At 41.5% G+C, this 21467-nt stretch overlaps 1 protein-coding gene across 1 annotated transcript in view; it reads left to right on the top strand.

Annotated features, from left to right (window-relative positions):
• odad2 (outer dynein arm docking complex subunit 2) overlaps nt 1–21467 on the top strand; it is a 308719-nt gene that overhangs the window by 126111 nt on the left and 161141 nt on the right. Inside the window, exons 14-16 of the mRNA XM_055651852.1 lie at nt 8602–8712; nt 15941–16095; nt 16701–16943. Coding sequence (XP_055507827.1) covers nt 8602–8712; nt 15941–16095; nt 16701–16943 — 509 coding nt within the window. The remainder of the gene's footprint in view (nt 1–8601; nt 8713–15940; nt 16096–16700; nt 16944–21467) is intronic.

Raw genomic sequence — 21467 nt, forward strand, 5'->3', positions numbered from 1 at the left:
TGGGTATATGTATGCATAAATCATTGAAGGTCTTGTGGTGAGATTGTTTAGTAAAGCAAATGGGATGGTAGGATTCATAAGTTGAGGCAGGGGCGGAAATACAGGGGGGAGGCAGGGGGGACACGTCCCCACCCACCCCCCATTTTGAGTGGTGGGGGACGATCCCCCCATTTTTTGTAATCCGGATTTTAAAACACGGTGAAATCTTCGGAGACAGTGGGGGTGGGACTACAGATCTAGGGCGCCAATTGTACGAGAGAGATGTCGGTCAGCTGGCAATGGGGCGGGACCATGATGGTTCAGTGTTATGATTGGAGGAGGGAGGTGTTGGTCAGAGGCGGAAGTAGGGGGGGGGGGGGGGTGGTGGGACTGAGGATAGAGCGCGATGAGTGGAGGAGGGAGACGTTCCAAAACACTCTCGGCAGACCTGCACCGCAGCCAGGATCGATCCCGGCTCTCCGGCGCTGCAATCGCTGCCGAACCACCACTGGACCATCCCCGTCCCCGCCCAAGAGCCCCCCCACCACCCACGCCCGAGCGTGGCCAGAGACGTCGGGAGTCAGACGGGAGCGGTGTCCCAGGCCCACAGCCAGCGCAGAGAAGCAGCGCTAAACCCAGCTCAACTCTGCCTATCCCGCCAGGTTAACCTACAGCCCTGCCTGGATTTACGGGAAATATGTCATCAGTCCAGGCATGACCAGGCGAGACAGGCAGAGTTGAGCTGCATTTAGCGCTAGATTGAGCTGAAATTACCGTTCACAGGGCCTCTGAAGCCTTCCACGTGTGTGTGAGTGTGCGCAGGCGTGCGCGGCCGCCAAGGTATTGTGTCCCCCCTGTCCCCCAGTCCCCTCCATATTTTGATAATGATTTCCGTGCCTGAGTTGAGGTATAAGAAAATTATGTTGAAACTGTGAAGCCGCAACTGGAATATTGTGTCCAATACTGATCACCAAATTTTAGGAAGGATGCAAAGGTTTTAGAGAAGGCGCAGAGATGTATGGTTTTGAAGCCTTAAGAACAGACTGGGGTATTTTTCTTGAAGCAAAAAAGTTAGAGATTTGGTAGAATCAATATTGTCACTAGTTTACATGGAATAAATAGCAATAAACTAGAAAGTTTAAACGAGAACTTACTATTTGAAGTTTGATCTTTATTTTATGAGAAGTTGAAATGAGGGATATGTGACGACCTCGCCAGCCCGCAAGCGCGTCAATCCTCAAAGTAGCTGTATGAAACCACAGAATAGTTGCTGACCTATGCTATAGGAAGATTAAAGGGCTAGAACTACCGCATGATCTTTATGAGAATAGGGCTGGGAGTGGAGGGCACGTAATCCCTCACTTCAACTTCTCATAAAATAAATATCAAACTTCAAACAGTAAGTTCTCGTTTAATCTTTCTATTTTATTTCGAAGTCACGTGAGTGACTACGTGAAGATTTTGAAGATCTGTGGTTTCATGCAGTGACACAATCTGTGTGTGAAACACTAAACAGATAAACCATTAATGGTAGGAAAAAACATCAGTGATTAATATCATGATGCTAACTTGCATACATGGCCATTGTTCTTAACTGGACCGTAGTCACAATAGACTGTGGAGTAATAACTCATGTAACACTGCATAATGCTATCTGCAAATATCCAGACATATTCCATCAAATTTCATAATTTATTAACCTGCACATGCTGTAAGCTGAAAGGGAAATCCATTCTATTGGCTGCTAATGAGCCATCAGCAATATCTTGAGGCAATTGAATAACAAAAGAACTGTCTTCCATATCATAGGCACTAGCAACTGAGTGCACTTGTATACCTAATGACAACCCTGATCTCTGCTCTGGTGGGTATGATGTAAATCTCAAATGTACACAATCATGCCCATGAGATTCTTTCTATAACAAGCTACCATAATGTTAGTATGACGTAGGGGTGGAAGATTGCAACCTTCACGTGGTCTGCCCTGTTTCGACTAATGCAATCAACTCAACGTGCATAAACGGAAGTTCAAATAGAACAAGTTGTCCAACAACTTTAGTCTGTGCATGCCACACGAAAGAAGAAGTATGACGTAGAGACTAAGCCAGAGATTGAGTAAAAGCTGTGTTTCTTCATGCTGAGATCAGTTGCTGAAAGCATAATCATCTTAAGATACTAGTCCCATTAGGAAAATTAGAAGAATATTTGCATAACAATTTACTGATATACATCGCACATTACACTGAGTGTAGGCTATTAGAGTGGTCAAACAAAAGACACCCTGCATAACGTTAGAAAATAGTGGGTAAAGAACCAATAATTTATATCTCACTTATGGCACTACAGAAATGATAAAGCAGCACAAGCTATCACAATTGTGCTATCACATAAAAGCTTCTTTAGGCTCAAACTGGAAGCCATACAAACCTCTATACTTCCGTTAAAATTGAGTCACAGATGTTGTTCACAAGCTTCTCATATAACCGACTCTGGTGCTACGACTCACCGTCGCCGTCCCGGAGACTGGCCCGGAGCACGGTGAGAGCTAGCTGCCCCGACCGGCCCCCAACAGGAAGACCGGGTGCTACGACTCACCGTCGCCGTCCCGGAGCTGGCCGAGACCGGAGCGGGTGGAGCGGTGGAGGACAGCTGCTGCTGCTGCTGCCGCTGTGCTGCCAGCTACCGTTGCGGACTCACCGGGAATCCCTGAGTAAATCCCGCAAAGAGTTTGGGGCTTCACGGCCGCGGGACTCTGCGACCACCTCGCACCACCCACCGGCGTGGCTTTAATGGCCGCGGGACAATCGCCATCGCCAGCCGGGGGCTTTGACTTTGACTTGACATGGAGGCAAAGTGCAGTGGAGAGATACTGTTAAAATGTAATTATGTTGTGTCATGTGGCTGCGGCATTTCATTAGGGTTAATGACAATTAATAGACAAATGACTATGACTATTGACTATTGACTAGTAATATCGCAAATGATATCCACTGACAACCCATAGGTTTTATCAGCTGCAATTTTGCATATACCTAAAACTTGATGACATATAACCATATATAACCATATAACAATTACAGCACGTAAAACAGGTCATCTCGGCCCTTCAAGTCCGTGCTGAACATTTATTTTCCCCTAGTCCCATCTACCTGCACTCAGACCATAACCCTCCATTCTTTTCCCGTCCATATGCCTATCCAATTTATTTTTAAATTATAAAATCGAACCTGCCTCCACCACTTCCACTGGAAGCTCATTCCACACAGCTACCACTCTCTGAGTAAAGAAGTTCCCCCTCATGTTACCCCTAAACTTCTGTCCCTTAATTCTTGTTAAGTCCTCTTGTTTGAACCTTCCCTACTTTCAATGAGAAAAGCTTATCCACGTCAACTCTGTCTATCCCTCTCATCATTTTAAAAACCTCTATCAAGTCCCCCCTTAACCTTCTGCGCTTCAAAGAATAAAGACCTAACTTGTTCAACCTTTCTCTGTAACTTACTTGCTGAAACCCAGGCAACATTCTAGTAAATCTCCTCTGTACTCTCTCTATTTTGTTGACATTCTTCCTATAATTAGGCGACCAAAATTGTACACCATACTCCAGAATTGGCCTCACCAATGCCTTGTACAATTTTAACATTACATCCCAACTTCTATACTCAATGCTCTGATTTATAAAGGCCAGCACACCAAAAGCTTTCTTTACCACCCTATTTACATGAGGTTCCACCTTCAGGGATCTATGCACAGTTATTCCTAGATCCCTCTGTTCAACTGCATTCCTCAATTCGCTACCATTTACAATGTACGTCCTATTTTGATGTGTCCTGCCAAGATGTAGCACCTCACACTTATCAGCATTAAACTCCATAAACTACATCTGCCATCTTTCAGCCCACTCTTCCAAATGGCCTAAATCTCTCTGTAACTTTGAAAATCTACTTACCCACCACACCACCTATCTTAGTATCATCTGCATACTTACTAATCCAATTTACCACACCATCATCCAGATCATTGATGTACATGACAAACAACAGTGGACCAAACACAGATCCCTGAGGCACCCCACTAGTCAACGGCCTCCAACCTGACAAACAGCCATTCACCATTACTCTCTGGCATCTCCCATTCAGCCACTGTTGAATCCATCTTGCTACTCTACCATTAATACCCAACAATTGAACCTTCTTAACCAACCTTCCATGAGGAACCTTGTCAAAGGCCTTACTGAACTCCATATAGACAACATCCATTGCTTTACCCTCATCAATTTCCCTAGTAACCTCTTCAAAAAATTCCAAAAGGTTAGTCAAACATGACCTTCCATGCACAAATCCATGTTGACTGTTCCTAATCAGACCCTGTTTATCCAGATGTTTATATATATTATCTCTAAGTATCCTTTCCATTAATTTACCCACCACTGACGTCAAACTAACAGGTCTATAATTCCTAGGTTTACTCTTAGAACCCTTTTTAAACAATGTAATAACATGCGCAGTACGCCAATCCTCTGGCACTATTCCCGTTTCTAATGACATATGAAATATTTCTGTCATAGCCCCTGCTATTTCTACACTAACTTCCCTCAATGTCCTAGGGAATATCCTGTCAGGACCTGGAGACTTATCCACTTTTATATTTTTCAAAAGTGTCAGTACTTCCTCTTCTTTGAATCTCATACTTTCCATAGCTACTCTACTTGTTTCCCATAATTCAATATCCTTCTCCTTGGTGAATAGCGAAGAAAAGAAATTGTTCAATATCTCCCCCATCTTTTTTGGCTCTGCAGATAGCTGTCCACTCTGACTCTCTAATGGAACAATTTTATCCCTTGTTATCCTTTTGCTATTAATATAGCTACAGAAATCCTTTGGATTTACTTTCACCTTACTTGCCAAAGCAACCTCATTCTTTTTACGTTCTCTATACTCCTCAAGCACCTCATTTACTCCATGCTGCCTATAATTATTGTAGATCTCCCTCTTTTTCCGAACCGTCCAATTTCCCTTGAAAACCATGGCTCTTTACAATTTTTACTATTTCCTTTCAACCGAACAGGGACATAAAGATTGTGTACTCTTAAAATTTCACCTTTAAATGTCCTCCATTTATCTTCTACATCCTTCCCATAAAACAAAATGTCCCAATTCATTCCTTTTAAATCCTTTCGCATTTTCTCAAAGTTAGCCTTTTTCCAATCAAAAATCTCAACCCTAGGTCCAGTTCTGACCCTCTCCATAATTAGATTGAAACTAATGGTATTGTGATCACTGGACCCGAAGTGCTTCCCAACGCATACCTCCGCCACTTGACCTGTGTCATTTCCTAACAGGAGGTCCAGCACTGCCCCTTCTCTAGTAGGTACCTCTATGTATTGCTGCAATAAAACTATCCTGCACACATTTTACAAACTCCAAACCATCCAACCCATTTACAGAATGTGTTTCCCTGTCTGTGTGTGGAAAATTGAAATCTCCCACAATCACTACCTTGTGCTTACTACTAATATCTGCTATCTCCTTACATATTTGCTCTTCCAATTCTCGATCCCCATTAGGTGGTCTATAATAGACCCCTATAAGTGTTACTACACCATTCCCATTTCTCAGTTCCACCCAAATAGCCTCCCTAGATGAGCCCTCTAATCTATCCTGCCAAAGCACTGCTGTATTATCTTCCCTGACAAGCAATGCAACACCTCCACCCAACACCTCCAATGCTCCTCCAATTCTATCACACCTGAAGCAACGATCTCCTGGAATATTTAGTTTCCAATCACAGCCCTCCTGCAACCATGTTTCACTGATCGCCACAACATCATACTTCCAGTTGTCAATCCAGGCTCTAAGCTCAACCACCTTTCTTACAATGCTCCTAGCATTAAAATATACACATTTAAGAAACCCACCACCTCTTATTCTCTGTTTATTATCTTTTTCTTCTTTCTCCCCTATATTTTGGGTCCGAGTGCTTCCCTGCTCTGCCTCCTGCCTCACACACTGTCTACTAGCTTTCTTTATTTGAGTCCCTCCCCCCAACCCTTCTAGTTTAAAGTCTCCCCAGTAGCCTTTGCAAATCTTCCCGCCAGGATATTGGTCCCACTCGGGTTCAAGTGCAACCCGACCTTTCTGTACAGGTCACACCTTCCCCAAAAGAGGTCCCAATGATCCAGAAACTTGATGCCCTTTGGGTCCCAATGATCCAGAAACATAATGCCCTTTAAACTGAGAGGGCAGCATAGGCTTCCACCACTAGCTTTGTTATCAAACAGCAGAATCTGTGCCTTATGTGTGTAGATATGATAGAGAATGCAACTACTAGATTGATTCTCGGAGTCAGTTAAATTGCAGAAACCCAATCAGCCATTTTAAACTGGGTAAGTAAACCCATAATCCGATAAGCCTAATGCTAACCCGATTCGGCCTGCACATATTTCTGTAATCTTGAGAAGCATCAGAAATATACCCCTCTAGTCCTTGGCCAGACCACTCATCCTCGGATGAGCTATCACTGACTGCACTCGGAACTGCTGTTCCTCTATTGATCCGACAGACGGAAAACATGTTTTGGCTTTCCTACCCACAGAAGATGCATTATCTAGTTATTCATACATATCACTGATAACATAATCAGCAGCTAATGACTAGAGCTGAAACCACAGTCTCCCTTAGATGTGGGAATACGAGTTGACTGTCAACTCTTGACTAAGAGTCACCATGAATACTCAGCGTTTTCCTTCAGAGTGGAGATTAGTATAATGCAAGGCTGAATCCGGAATTACCTCGCAGTCCTTTGACTGAAACCACATGTCTAAGTCGCCAGAGTGCACAACAACATTTCTTCAACCCACCACTCAATCAGGAAGGTGTACAAAAATGCTGGAGAAACTCAGCAGGTGCAGCAGCATCTATGGAGTGAAGGAAATAGGCAACAATTCGGGCCGAAACCCTTCTTCAGACTCAATCAGGAATGCTGGTATTGAGAACCTATGGATTATTATAAATACATTGTTGATTCACAACATGACCCTGCAGATCAGATAACGTTTTATTATATGCCAGACAAGCTTCTTGCTGGTATCTACCTGTCACAGAGAGGATGGCAGTGATGATTCCAATGAATCAGGAACTCTACTAACTGAGGAGAAATAAAGCATATGTTGAGAAAAACTTTAACTACTTATTCTATTGAGGAGTCTGAAAACCTCAATCACAGGTGATGAAGCAGTGCTTCCCTGGTCACTATGACTCGTATGGCCAGCCAATTCCATGATGGTCTGCCCTGATCCAGGGTAACCAAACTGTTCCTACTTGGAACTACAGAGGTTACTATGCAAGCCTTGCCAATGTCTCTACATCAACCTGATCTATCGCAGAGACAGTGAAAATGGCTAGATAGACCATGCTGGCAGTAAACCCAACCTGGGCCAACAGACTGCTCCATTATGGAGTTTACGGAGGTTAATAACGAGACCTTGCTTACCAGCATCTCTAACCCCAGCTTTTTACTCAAGATTCCAGTGTCTGCAGTCTCTTTTGTCTCCATCCACAATATGTTGCTTGTAAGATTGCACATAATCTGATTTAGACTACCCATCTCCATCACTCCGTTCATCCGAGTGGAAGGAAAATTGCAACCCTGAACCAGGAGCTGCTGCCTGACATGCCTTCATAACATGGAGCATTCTTTGTGTTATAATTTGGTTGGCAGACAGGAAGCAAAGAGTAGGAGTGAACGGGTCCTTTTCAGAATGGCAGGCAGTGGCAAGTGGAGTGCCGCAAGGCTCGGTGTTGGGGCCGCAACTGTTTACCATATATATTAATGATTTGGAATAGGGAGTTAGGAGCAACACTAGCAAGTTTGCGGATGTTACAAAGCTGGGTGGCAGTGTGACCGAACAAAGTATATGGATAGCAAAGGTCTGGGGGGATATTTGCCAAACACAAGCAAATAAGACCAGTTTAGATGGGGCATCTTTGTCACTATGGACAGATTGCACTGAAGGGCCTCATTTTCATGCTATATGATGGTCAGACTCTATAGTTTTGTAGACAATGTTCGTTCTGAGAATGCTTAACAGTAAACCACAAACCACAGAAAATGGCATTGTGTGCAACATGATATCAAATCAATGTAATAATATTGACAGGATATTGCACATTACATAAGAATTTGGTGTCACTCTACCTTTCAATATCTGTTGGCTAAGACGTGATTCTGCATGCGTTGAGTTAATTTTCCTCATCCTCGTAATCTAATTGATCCCATTACATCCAATCTTAATTGTATACATTTCCTATATCTTCGTATCATAAATACTACACAATTTTGTCTCTGCAACTGACATCATTGGTGCAGCTGTTCTAAATTAATGAGATTTAACATTACCTTACTTAAATTTTCACTAACTTTGGCATTGTATGACGGAAAAGTTTGTACATCTAAAGAATTATTTAAACCGTTGCTACTTTTTCCAGATATTTCACACTCCCTTTGAACATCTATTTTATGTAAAATGTAAACAAACAATATTCATTTTTGCATTCCTTAAATTCTGTGCATAAGTTTAGCATTCTACTGAACGAATAGAATACAAATTTTCTCTCTGTTTTACAGCAAAGTTATAGTTTGGCCATTCGAACAGAAAATATGATAAAGGACTTAGTGCGTAATCTTAGCAGTGGAAGTGAGGAACTTCAAACTCATTGTGCCCGTGCCATTTTCAAGGTACAAGTATAAGATTAATTTTTAGCTTTGAAAATCTTTGATTATCTTTTCATAATATTTCTCAGGTGTTAAAATTATTGAGGTTTTCAAAGCACTATGAAAATGCTTTTATTTAAGTTAGTTTATTAGTTTAGTTTAGGATGCTTTGAATGTTGATAATATATAATGAAAAGTTATGAAAGTTTGTAAAGGTTTTAGGTTACTTTATAAGCCAGATATCTAGGAATGACACCAAACTAAAAGTCCCAAACTCATGTGTGCTGATTTCCTCGAAGGTATATGAGGACTGTGCCTGCTGTGCTGAGAAGGTGGGTTGATGGGGAAAAAAAAAAAAATGACATGGGATTGCTGATCTTTTGCACTCTCTAAATTGATTCTGCAGAAAACGCTTGCATTTGACATCCAGAGGCATCTATGTAAGGAAAATTGTTAATTAATATTTTTATTGCTTCAAGCTTTCAGGTGTTTGTTGTCCCAAGAGGGTAAAAAATAAATAAATAGATAGATTGTCCATCCCAGACCAAAGCCCACGGGTACTTATTGTTTTCAAATTTGACTTTAAAAGATAAAGGCTCTGATTCCAAACCGCACTATCAGGGGCTGTGAAGCAGTGCATTGAGAGCAGTGCAAAGAGTAGGAGTAAACGGGTCCTTTTCACAATGGCAGGCAGTGACTAGTGGGGTACCGCAAGGCTCAGTACTGGGACCCCAGCTATTTACAATATATATTAATGATCTGGATGAGGGAATTGAAGGCAATATCTCCAAGTTTGTGGATGACACTAAGCTGGGGGGCAGTGTTAGGTGTGAGGAGGATGCTAGGAGACTGCAAGGTGACTTGGATAGGCTGGGTGAGTGGGAAAATGTTTGGCAGATGCAGTATAATGTGGATAAATGTGAGGTTATCCATTTTGGTGGCAAAAACGGGAAAGCAGACTATTATCTAAATGGTGGCCGATTGGGAAAAGGGGGAGATGCAGCGAGACCTGGGTGTCATGGTACACCAGTCATTGAAGGTAGACATGCAGGTGCAGCAGGCAGTAAAGAAAGCGAATGGTATGTTGGCTTTCATAGCAAGAGGATTTGAGTATAGGAGCAGGGAGGTTCTACTGCAGTTGTACAGGGTCTTGGTGAGACCACACCTGGAGTATTGCGTGCAGTTTTGGTCTCCAAATCTGAGGAAGGACATTATTGCCATAGAGGGAGTGCAGAGAAGGTTCACCAGACTGATTCCTGGGATGTCAGGACTGTTTTATGAAGAAAGACTGGATAGACTTGGTTTATACTCTCTAGAATTTAGGAGATTGAGAGGGGATCTTATAGAAACTTACAAAATTCTTAAGGGGTTGGACAGGCTAGATGCAGGAAGATTGTTCCCGATGTTGGGGAAGTCCAGGACAAGGGGTCACAGCTTAAGGATAAGGGGGAAATCCTTTAAAACCGAGATGAGGAGAACTTTTTTCACACACAGAGAGTGGTGAATCTCTGGAACTCTCTGCCACAGAGGGTAGTTGAGGCCAGTTCATTGGCTATATTTAAGAGGGAGTTAGATGTGTTCCTTGTGGCCAAGGGGATCAGAGGGTATGGAGAGAAGGCAGGTACGGGATACTGAGTTGGATGATCAGCCATGATCATATTGAATGGCAGTGAAGGCTCGAAGGGCCGAATGGCCTACTCCTGCACCTAATTTCTATGTTTCTATGTTTCTATGTGCGGTGAGAACACTAGAACTGTATTTTTGGGAAACAGCTGCAATGATGAACTGCTGGTTTCATGACTGTAGGAGGGGTGGTTGGCACAGGATGAGAGGGGAAAGGAAACATTAGTCCAATGAGCGCTGCAAATTGCAGAGATGCTCTTTGATGAAATTTAAACCACTCTCACTATTAAGTGCTTAAAAATTCAGTGCATACATTTGGATAAGTTGATAGGAACTGCAGATGCTGGTTTACAAAACAAAAAGACACCGAGTGCTGGAGTAATTTAGCAGGTCAGGCACCTAACTGGAGAATACTGTATATCAAGGTGACGTTTCATGTTGGCACCCTTTTTCAAACTCGTATAGCGATTGTTCCTTTTGAGACCCAAAGGCCTCTTTGCCTCATTTTCCAGGGAACGGTCGCACCTACATGCTGCAATTATTGTGTATTTTTTACTAGCATTCTTCCTGGTTTTATTTACCAGCATTCTTTAAGAAAAACTAGCACATTAAAACTAACGATCGACAAGGATTAAGAACCTTTTAAAATGCCATTGAAAGACACAGTAGAATCAAGTGTGATACTGAGAAATACGATAAGGCTTATTTTGCATTCTTCAGAAAATTATCTGGTATTCTTGTTACTCCTAATTGTTGTAAATTAAACAGATTTGTTTCATTGAGCATACAGAGGAACCTGATGAAAACATGTTACCTATGCATACAATATATTATATTTCTAAAACTAAGAACAGAATCCTTGTAGGTAGAGTTAAAAAATGCAAGGGTAAAACAACCATGATGGGAGATGTATATAGCACTCCAAGCAGTAGCCAAAGTGTAGGGCGCCAATTACATCAGGAGATAGAAAAGTATTCTAAGAAAACAGTGTTACAGTTGTCATAGGGGATTTCAATATGCTGGCAGAATGGGGAAAATCAGGTTGGTACTGAATCCCAAGAGTAGGCATTTGTAGAATGCCAATGAGATGGCTTTTTAGAGCAGCTCGTGGGGGAAACGCAATTCTGGATTTGGTGTAGTGTAATGGGCAGGCAACCAGAAAATGGTTCTCTCTGCTCTCTAGTGGAAGGTGATTAGAGAGTGGAAGATGAAGGGACCTCTAGGAGGCAGAGATCACAACATGATAGAATTCAACCTGTAGTTTAACAGGGAGAAACCAAAATCAGATATATCTGTATTACTAAGAAAGGCAAAATATACCAATGTCAGCATGGTTTTGTTAAGGCGACATTTTGCCTGACAAATAGGTTGGAATTCTTTGAGGAAGTAAATCGCAGGATAGACAAAGGAGGGTCAGTGGATGTGGTTTACCTTGATTTTCGGAAGGCCTTCAATAAGATGCCACATGTGAGGCTGCTAAGCAAGATAGCAACCCATGATACGAGGGGCATGGTACAAGCATGGAGAGAAGATTGGCAGAGTAGCAGATGCCAAAGAGTGGGAAACGGGCATTTTCTAGTTGACTGTTGGTGTTCCACAGGGGTCGGTGTTAGTTTTCATGTTGTATGTTAATGATATGGATGATGGAATTGATGGCTCATGGCCAGGTTTGCGGATGATACACAGATGGGTGAAGGGGCAGGTAGTGGTAAGGTAGCAGAATGTCTGCAGAAGGACTTGGACAGGTTGGGACAGTGGGCAAAGAAGTGGCAAGGGGGATACAGTGTAGCAGAATGTAGGGTCATGCACTCTGGTAGAAGGAATAAAGGTATGGGCTATTTTCTAAACGTGGAAGGATTCAGAAATCTGAGGCATAGTGTGCTGGTGGAGAGGGTCCCAGAAGAGGTTTATGTTAATGATCCTGGGGATAATTGGGTTAACCTATGAAGAAAGACTGGATAGACTCGGCTTGTACTCGCTAGAATTTAGAAGATTGAGGGGGGATCTTAGAGAAACATACAAAATTCTTAAGGGGTTGGACAGGCTAGATGCAGGAAGATTGTTCCCGATGTTAGGGAAGTCCAGAACAAGGGGTCACAGTTTAAAGATAGGGGGGAAATCTTTTAGGACCGAGATGAGAAAAACATTTTTCACACAGAGAGTGGTGAATCTCTGGAATTCTCTGCCACAGAAGATAGTTGAGGCCAGTTCATTGGCTATATTTAAGAGGGAGTTAGATGTGGCCCTTGTGGCTAAAGGGATCAGTGGGTATGGAGGAAAGGCAGGTACAGGATACTGAGTTGGATGATCAGCCATGATCATATTGAATCGCGGTGCGGACTCGAAGGGCCGAATGGCCTACTCCTGCACCTATTTTCTATGTTTCCATGTTAAGAGCGTTTGATGGCTTTCGACGTGTATTCGCTGGAGTTTAGAAGGATGAGGGGGATCTTATTGAAACCAACTAAATAATGAAAGGCCTAGATAAATTGGATGTGGAAAGGACGTTTCTAGTAGTGGGGGAATCTAGGACCAGAAGATGCAGCCTCAGAATAAAAGGGCATACCTTTAGAATGGAGATGAGGAGGAAATTCTTTAGCCAGAAGGTGTTGAATCTATGGAATTCCTTGCCATAGACTATTGTGAAGGCCAAGTCATTGGGTATTTTTAGTGGAGATTGAAAAAGTTCTTTATAGTAAGGGTGTCAAAGGTTATGAGGATAAGGTATGAGAATGTTGAGAGGGAAAAATTGATCAGCTATCATCGAATGGCCGAGCAGACACAAGGGCCCAATTCTACTCCTATATCTTATGATGATCTTATGATCATACAAGATCCTGACATGTCTTGATTGAATGGGATTTGATGAGAGGTTCCGGATCTAGCGATTATTGTCTTAAAATAAGGTTTAAGGCTGCACCATTGGGCAGCACAGTGGTGGGGTGAGAGAGCTGCTGCTTCACAGCTGGACATTCAATCCTGACTATGGGTGCTGTCGGTGGTGACTTTCTACCTTCCCCCTGTGATTGCGTGGGTTTTCACCGGTTTCCTCCCACATTTTTTAAATGTGCAGGTTTGTAGGTTCTTTATGTGAGGTAAGGGAAACAAGTAGAGTAGCTATGGAAACTATGAGATTCAAAGAAGAGGAAGTACTGACACTTTTGAGAAATATAAAAGTGGATAAGTCTCCAGATCTGGACAGGATATTCCCTAGGACATTGAGGGAAGTTAGTGTAGAAATAACAGGGGCTATGACAGAAATATTTCAAATGTCATTAGAAACGGGAATAGTGCCGGAGGATTGGCATACTGCGCATGTTGTTCCATTGTTTAAAAAGGGGTCTAAGAGTAAACCTAGCAATTATAGACCTGTTAGTTTGACGTCAGTGGTGGGCAAATTAATGGAAAGGATACTTAGAGATAATATATATAAGCATCTGGATAAACAGGGTCTGATTATGAACAGTCAACATGGATTTGTGCCTGGAAGGTCATGTTTGACTAATCATCTTGAATTTTTTGAAGAGGTTACTTGGGAAATTGATGAGGGTAAAGCAGTGGATGCTTGTATATATAGACTTCAGTAAGGCCTTTGACAAGGTTCCTCACAGAAGGTTGGTTAAGAAGGTTCAATTGTTGGGTATTAATGGTGGAGTAGTAAGATGGATTCAACAGTGGCTGAATGGGAGATGCCAGAGAGTAATGGTGGATGGTTGTTTGTCAAGTTGGAGGCCAGTGACTAGTGGGGTGCCACAGGGATCTGTGTTGGGTCCACTGTTGTTTGTCATGTACATCAATGATCTGGATGATGGTGTGGTAAATTGGATTAGGAAGCATGCAGATGATACTAAGATAGGTGGGGTTGTGGATAGTGAAGTAGATTTTCAAAGTCTACAGAGAGATTTATGCCAGTTGGAAGAGTGGGCTGAAAGATGGCAGATGGAGTTTAATGCTGATAAGTATGAGGTGCTACATCTTGGCAGGACAAATCAAAATAGGACGTACATGGTAAATGGTAGGGAATTGAAGAATGCAGGTGAACAGAGGGATCTGGGAATAACTGTGCACAGTTCCCTGAAAGTGGAATCTCATGTAGATAGAGTGGTAAAGAAAGCTTTTGGTGTGCTGGCCTTTATAAATCAGAGCATTGAGTATAGAAGTTGGGATGTAATCTTAAAATTGTACAAGGCATTGGTGAGGCCAATTCTGGAGTATGGTGTACAATTTCGGTTGCCTAATTATAGGAAGGATGTCAACAAAATAGAGAGAGTACAGAGGAGATTTACTAGAATGTTGCCTGGGTTTCAGCAACTAAGTTACAGAGAAAGGTTGAACAAGTTAGGGCTTTATTCTTTGGAGCGCAGAAGGTTAAGGGGGGACTTGATAGAAGTCTTTAAAATGATGAGAGGGATAGACAGAGTTGACGTGGAAAAGCTTTTCCCACTGAGAGTAGGGAAGATTCAAACAAGGGGACATGACTTGAGAATTAAGGGACAGAAGTTTAGGGGTAACATGAGGGGGAACTTCTTTACTCAGAGAGTGGTGGCTGTGTGGAATGAGCTTCCAGTGGAAGTGGTGGAGGCAGGTTCGTTTTTATCATTTAAAAATAAATTGGATAGTTATATGGACGGTAAAGGAATGGAGGGTTATGGTCTGAGCGCAGGTATATGGGACTAGGGGAGAATACGTGTTCGGCACGGACTAGAAGGGTCGAGATGGTCTGTTTCCGTGCTGTAATTGTTATATGGTTATATGGTTAATTAGCTTCTGTAAATTGCCCCTAGTTTGTAGGATGCAAAATTGAGATAACATAAAATTAGTCTACAGGTCATCGTTTGTCGGCAGTGGGCCATAGGGCCTGTTTCCATGTTATATCTCTAAACGAAACTAAACTAAGATGAAATAAGATAACTAAGTTTGGAAGTCTCTGGCTCAAAGGTTTCTGGAAACAGATTATTCTTTGAGTCTGAAGAAGGGTCTCGACCCGAAACGTTTCCTATTTCCTTCGCTCCATAGATGCTGCCTCACCCGCTGAGTTTCTGCAGCATTTTTGTCTACCTTCTTTGAGCCAGATTCTTTTGACTTTAGGCTTCCGAGATACAGTGTGGAAACAGACCCTTCGACCCATCAAGGCCAACTGATCACCCCATACACTAGCACTATCCTACACCTAGCGACAATTTGCATAAGCCAAGTAACTTACAAACCTTTATGTCTTTGGAAAGTGGGAGGAAACCGGAGCACCTGGAGAAAACCCACATGGTCACAGAGGGAACGTATATACTTCATACAGACAGCACCTGTAGTCGCGATCGAACCCAGGTCTCTAGCAAATGGCAGAAGAAATACAAAATGCATGCTGGCTGGAGATTAGTATGCTTTTCATTATAGTGAAAATTAACTGGGGACATCTACCGAAGGAGTGAGTAGAAAAATTAATTAGTTGAATAATCATAAATTGAGCAAAGCTATATTTCTTTATTTAGCAAGGGAAACACCATGATCAAACAGTTTTAAAAAGATAACATTCATAAACAGTTTATGAATGTTCAACAGTATTGAACATGTTTTTACTATGGATCTATTTTATTTCCTATTCTCTGTTTCATCATCTGCTTTCCTTTCCTAGTGTGCAGAGGATGAAGAAACTCGTAATCTTGTTCGTGCTCATAATGGACTAGGACCACTGGTCAAACTCTTCAGCAAGTCTGACAATAAAGAGCTGTTAGCAGCTGCCACGGGAGCTGTCTGGAAATGTGCCATAAGTATGGAGAATGTCAACAGGTATTAATCAATGGTAGATAAAAATGCTGGAGAAACTCAGCGGGCAGGTATATGGGACTAGGGGAGATTATGTGTTCGGCACGGACTAGAAGGGTCGAGATGGCCTGTTTCCGTGCTGTAATTGTTATATGGTTATTATATGGTTATATGGGCGAGGCAGCATTTATGGAGCAAAGGAATAGGTGACGTTTCGGGTCGAGACCCTTCTTCAGACTCAATGATGACTGAGAAGTTTTGATCGCAGACTGACTTTATTTCTTTTAAATAAATCTGATCTGACTATAGCAACTACTTACGGGTTATTAATTTCAAATGAAATTAAAAAATGAGAGAAAAATTATTAACCATTGCATTAATAAGGTATTCAATTCGTGATTTTATTCGTTCTCATATGGTTTATCATTTTATGTGTCATTTTGGTAAATACCTGGGGGCTAAAGGGCAAGTTTCCATGCTGTATCTTTCAATCAATCAATTAATTAATCAATCAATAAATCAATCAATATGTTGTTTGTACACACAAGTTTTCAGATAGATTTATGTATATTTCTAAAATATTTTATAAATACTCTAATTCAGGATATTTAAATGTTTTTTTCTTGAAGGTTTAAAAATTTAAAAATCGTTGAAACATTGATTCGTCTGCTGGTTGGCCAACCCGAGGAAGTCCTAATCAATGTCGTCGGAGCATTGGGACAATGTGCACGAGACCCGACTATTCGTGCTACTATCAGAAGATCTGAGGGAATCGAACCACTGGTTAATCTTCTAACTGGAACGAATAATGCTCTCCTGGTAAATGTTACTAAAGCAGTGGGAGAATGTGCTGTTGATCCTGAAAATATGGCGTAAGTAGTTTTTTTATACTTTTGCTTTAGTTGTGGAATATATAATTTCTTGTCAAAATACTCTTTGCCTCTATACCTTCAAGAAACAACCCAAGTGAAGGGCCAGTCCCATTGTACGAGGTCATTCAAGAGTTCTGCTGAGTTTCCCCTGATTCGAACTCAGAGAATTATGGTAATAGCCATTCGTAGGTACTCGGGGCTCTCGTGGACATTTTTCACAGTGCTGAAAAAACTTCACGTGTTACCGCATTTCCTGAGTACCTGCCGTTAGCATTACGAGCCGCTACGAGACATCCACGAGCTCCGACGTAGCCGCTATGTACATTCTACGTACTTACCACGAGTTTGATTTTTTTCTAACTCAGGAGAGCTCTTGAATTACCACATACAGTGGGTCAGGCCCTTGACTCTTAGGTAAGGCAGAAATTGCATTAAAGGAAATGTAAGTGTTGGAATAGGTAATAGTTAATATTTATGATCTGGGATAGTTTTGATGAGTTGTATGTCATAGGATATTGAATTGTATATTAAATAGCAAAATACCTAGACAATATTAACAATAGACAATAGGTGCAGGAGTAGGCCATTCAGCCCTTCAAGCCATCACTGCCATTCAATGTGATCATGGCTGATCATCCCCAATCAGTACCCCGTTCCTGCCTTCTCCCCATATCCCCTGACTCCGCTAGTTTTAAGAGCCCTATCTAGCTCTTTCTTGAAAGCATCCAGAGAACCCGCCTCCACCACCCTCTGAGACAGAGAATCACAGATTCACCACTCTCTGTGAGAAAAAGTATTTCCTCGTCTCTGTTCTAAATGGCTTACTCCTTATTCTTAACTAGAAAATAGGGTTTTGTTTATTTGCAGATGACTCCTTTAATATTGATAGCAAAAGGAATATTGGTGGGAACAGAGTGGAGAGCTATTCTTCTTCTTGTCTCAATGCTTAGCAACCCGCTTTATTTCAGCCTGCGGATTCAATAGCCAGCAAATAGATGGCAAGTGTTGTGCATAGCCTGCCATAAAAAACTTTTACTACTTTCTTCATTCTGTCACTTCTTTCTGCATCTTTTACGTTACAAGATTGCCAGATTAATTGACTTCCATTTGGCTTTTCAACAACCACAGAATTGCAGAGTGGCTGGGAAAAGATGGATTGGACAAAGAACACTATACTTTTCCTATTGTTTCTTCTCCCTCAGTTCTCATTTCCCATCCACTCCCCTCTCTTTCTCTCCAATACGGTTGCACCTGCCCATCATAACACCTCCCCCCTCCCGGCACTCCTCATTTGGTCCTACCTACATACCAGCCTCTGTCTCACCCTTTCCCAATACTGCTATAACTGATAGTCTTTCCTTTTCCCTATGAGTCCTAAGCAGGGTTTGAGCCAAAACATCAGCTCACACCTTTTGCCTTCACAGATGCTGCTTGACCTATTGGGTTTAGTTTAGTTTACTTTAAAGACACAGCCCTTTGGCCCACCGAGTCAACGCCGACTAGCGATCTCCTGCACATTAACACTATCCTACACGCATTAGGGACAATTTTACACATACATCAAGCCAATTAACCTACAAACCTGAGTAAGAAAGAAATGCAGATTCTGGTTTAAATCGAAGGTAGACACTCAACGGGTGAGGCAGCATCTCTGGAGAGGAATGGGCAGTTTCGAGATGCGAAACGTCGCCCATTCCTCTCCAGAGATGATGCCTCACCCACTGAGTTACTCCAGCATTTTGTGTCAACCTGTACATCTTTGGAGTGAGGGAGGAAACCGAAGATCTTAGAGAAAACCTATGCGGTCACGGGAAGAAGGTATAAACCCCGTACAGACAGCACCTGTAGTCGGGATCGAACCCGGGACTCTGGCGCAGCAAGCGCTATAAGGCAGCAACTTTACCGCTGCGCCACCATGTCGCAAGCTGGTTCATCCAGCTTTTTGCTTATTTTGGCTTGGACAAGGAGATTTGTCCCAGGCTTTGTCTCTACAGATTGTACCTGGCTTGTTGAATGTTTTCCAGCATTTCGTGTTTTCATTTCCTATTTCAGATTTCTAGCATCGGACGTTTTTTGAGTTTCACTTTCGGTAATTGCACTGCAAGATCCTTTGCTTACCAAACATAAAGAAAATGTGTTTAAAAGTTTTTAATGTTTAAATAGTTCCTTACAGAATTACAGACTTCAAATCTCACAGAGCAGTGCATCTGACATAAAAGAGATGGAAACACAATAACAAGCCTCACTGCCATTTTTATGATCCTTAATTGACCACACAGGCTATAAAATAAATCATTGTAGTCCATTGCACAAGTGAATAATCTCATGTTTCCAATCAGCTAAGTTGTATAAATGATTTATATGAATGATTTATATGTGATTTATAAGCATTAATATTATTCCATATACTGTTTATTGTTTGATTGTCAGGCAACACAGTATTCCCTGTATAATATCTCAATCAGACTGTCCTTATTAAGTGAATTACTCAGCTGAAAGAAAATTAGCAGAAATTCATTCATTTATTTCATACTCTCTTTATCATGATCTCACATTTCCCTTTGTAATGATAATGAAGTTTTACCCTGTGACAAAATTACATCTTTCGACTTCATGTTATGAGGCCCTATTTTCCCTGCAGAACAAGTTGGAGAATCAGTCAAGTATGACTGTCATATTTTGCCATAATTTTTTTACATGTTTTGAAAGCTGCCACAAACCTAATTTCTACAATAATAAAAGACCATAGAAATTATACACAAACATTGCTTAACATTAACATTGAAAGCGCTTTCAAAAATATGCTCATAAATATGTAGACACATAATCAAAGGAAACCCAGGCAGGTGCAGAACATCAGCATGTGGAGTGTTGGAGGAGAAGGTAGAGGTTAAATAAGTCTAATTGCAAAAGCAGGAAGGCCAAGTAATGAACGTGGCAGGAATAATATTCGGAAGTGTACTTATTTTAGTGCAAGGAGCTCGACATGTAAGTCAGATAAGTCAAACCTTGGGTTAGTACATGGATCTACAATGTTGTAATCATTACAGAAACTTAATTGATACAAGGGCATTAAGAAAGGACATATTGGATGGTTCATACAATGAAGCCATGTAGGTAGAACTCAGAATTAGAAAGGTGCAATCACTATGATGGAGTTGTAATATCCTTGTTACAAATCTAAAACTTTAGTATAATTTTAACTAAAGCTTTGGACAACAGGAGCATCACTTAATTCATTAGGTATTTTTTATTATAAAGTGTGCTTGACTTGACTTGACTTGACTTGACTTGACCTGCACATCTGTATTTTTGTACTTTGATATTCAGACCCTTTACACTACTGCTATATATGATTTTGATATTTTGAGAAAATAGTTTAGTACAACGCAACACTTCTATTTCAAACCATGTTGTATCTGTCAACCGTGTGGATTCTAAAAGAATTTTGCTGCATAACTACTGCAGCCCCATTCCAATACAAGGGGTGTACCTGCAGTAGCAATGCTGACACATTTTGCTTGGACATTTTCCCGAGGAGCCAGTGGTCGGATAGGTAGCATCAATAAACCCAGGACATATTGCTATATAACAAGAGAATCTGATGTACTATTCTGAAGAGGGAGAAATTACTTCCCTTTTTTCTGATGTGAATGAATAGAAATCTCTTTATTTTATAACTGCCCAAGGGATCATTAATACCATCCATTTAGCTCTTCGGCTTCTGCAACTGAATTATATTTTATCAGTGTTTATCTTGAGTGTGGCCATCTACAGCAAACATTGAAAGTAAATACTTTTCTTCAATAACATCATGATGTGGTTTTTCTCCTACAGCTATTCACAAACACATTAGGCTTATTTGCAGATTTCCAGAAAATTAAGTGGTAGCTTTCTAAGGTATGCTTGCTTCAATGGGGCACTTATTCATTGAAACATTAAAGCAAAAAATGCTGGCAATATTCACCAGATCAGGAAACACATGTAGAAAGAGAGAAACAAAATTAACATTTAATGCAATAACTTTTCATCAGAGTGGAGTTATGCTCATGATCATTGCTGATTTGTAATAAGTTTACTGTTGCCCAATGTGTTCATTTTAAAATCCTTATCATTTGAAAATACCTCCGTAAACTAGGATCTCGTCCAGTGGTCTCTGATGTTGGATATTTCTTCATATCACCATTCATTTAAATTTCACTCATAAAATGGAGTCAATAGTACATTTTGCTATTGTGACAATTCAAACAGTGCATATGCAATAAAGATTCTTCATTTCATTTTTGGCATTTTCTCTTAGTAAACTTTATATTAATTTGAAACTGTGTTAAAAATAAATCATATCTGGAGACAAATGAAATAATGTTCCGCTGGGTGGGGGAGTGGTGTGGTGTGCGTGAGGGAGGGATGAGGGACGGGGGGTAGGGAGGGGGTGGGGCGGGGGGGGGGGGTGTGGGGGGGGGGGGGGTGTGTGGAGGGGGGGGTGTGTGTGGGGAAAGGGAGGGATGTGGGGAGGGGGGGGGA

This window comes from Leucoraja erinacea, chromosome 2, assembly GCF_028641065.1.
Source record: "Leucoraja erinacea ecotype New England chromosome 2, Leri_hhj_1, whole genome shotgun sequence".
NCBI lineage: Eukaryota > Metazoa > Chordata > Chondrichthyes > Rajiformes > Rajidae > Leucoraja > Leucoraja erinaceus.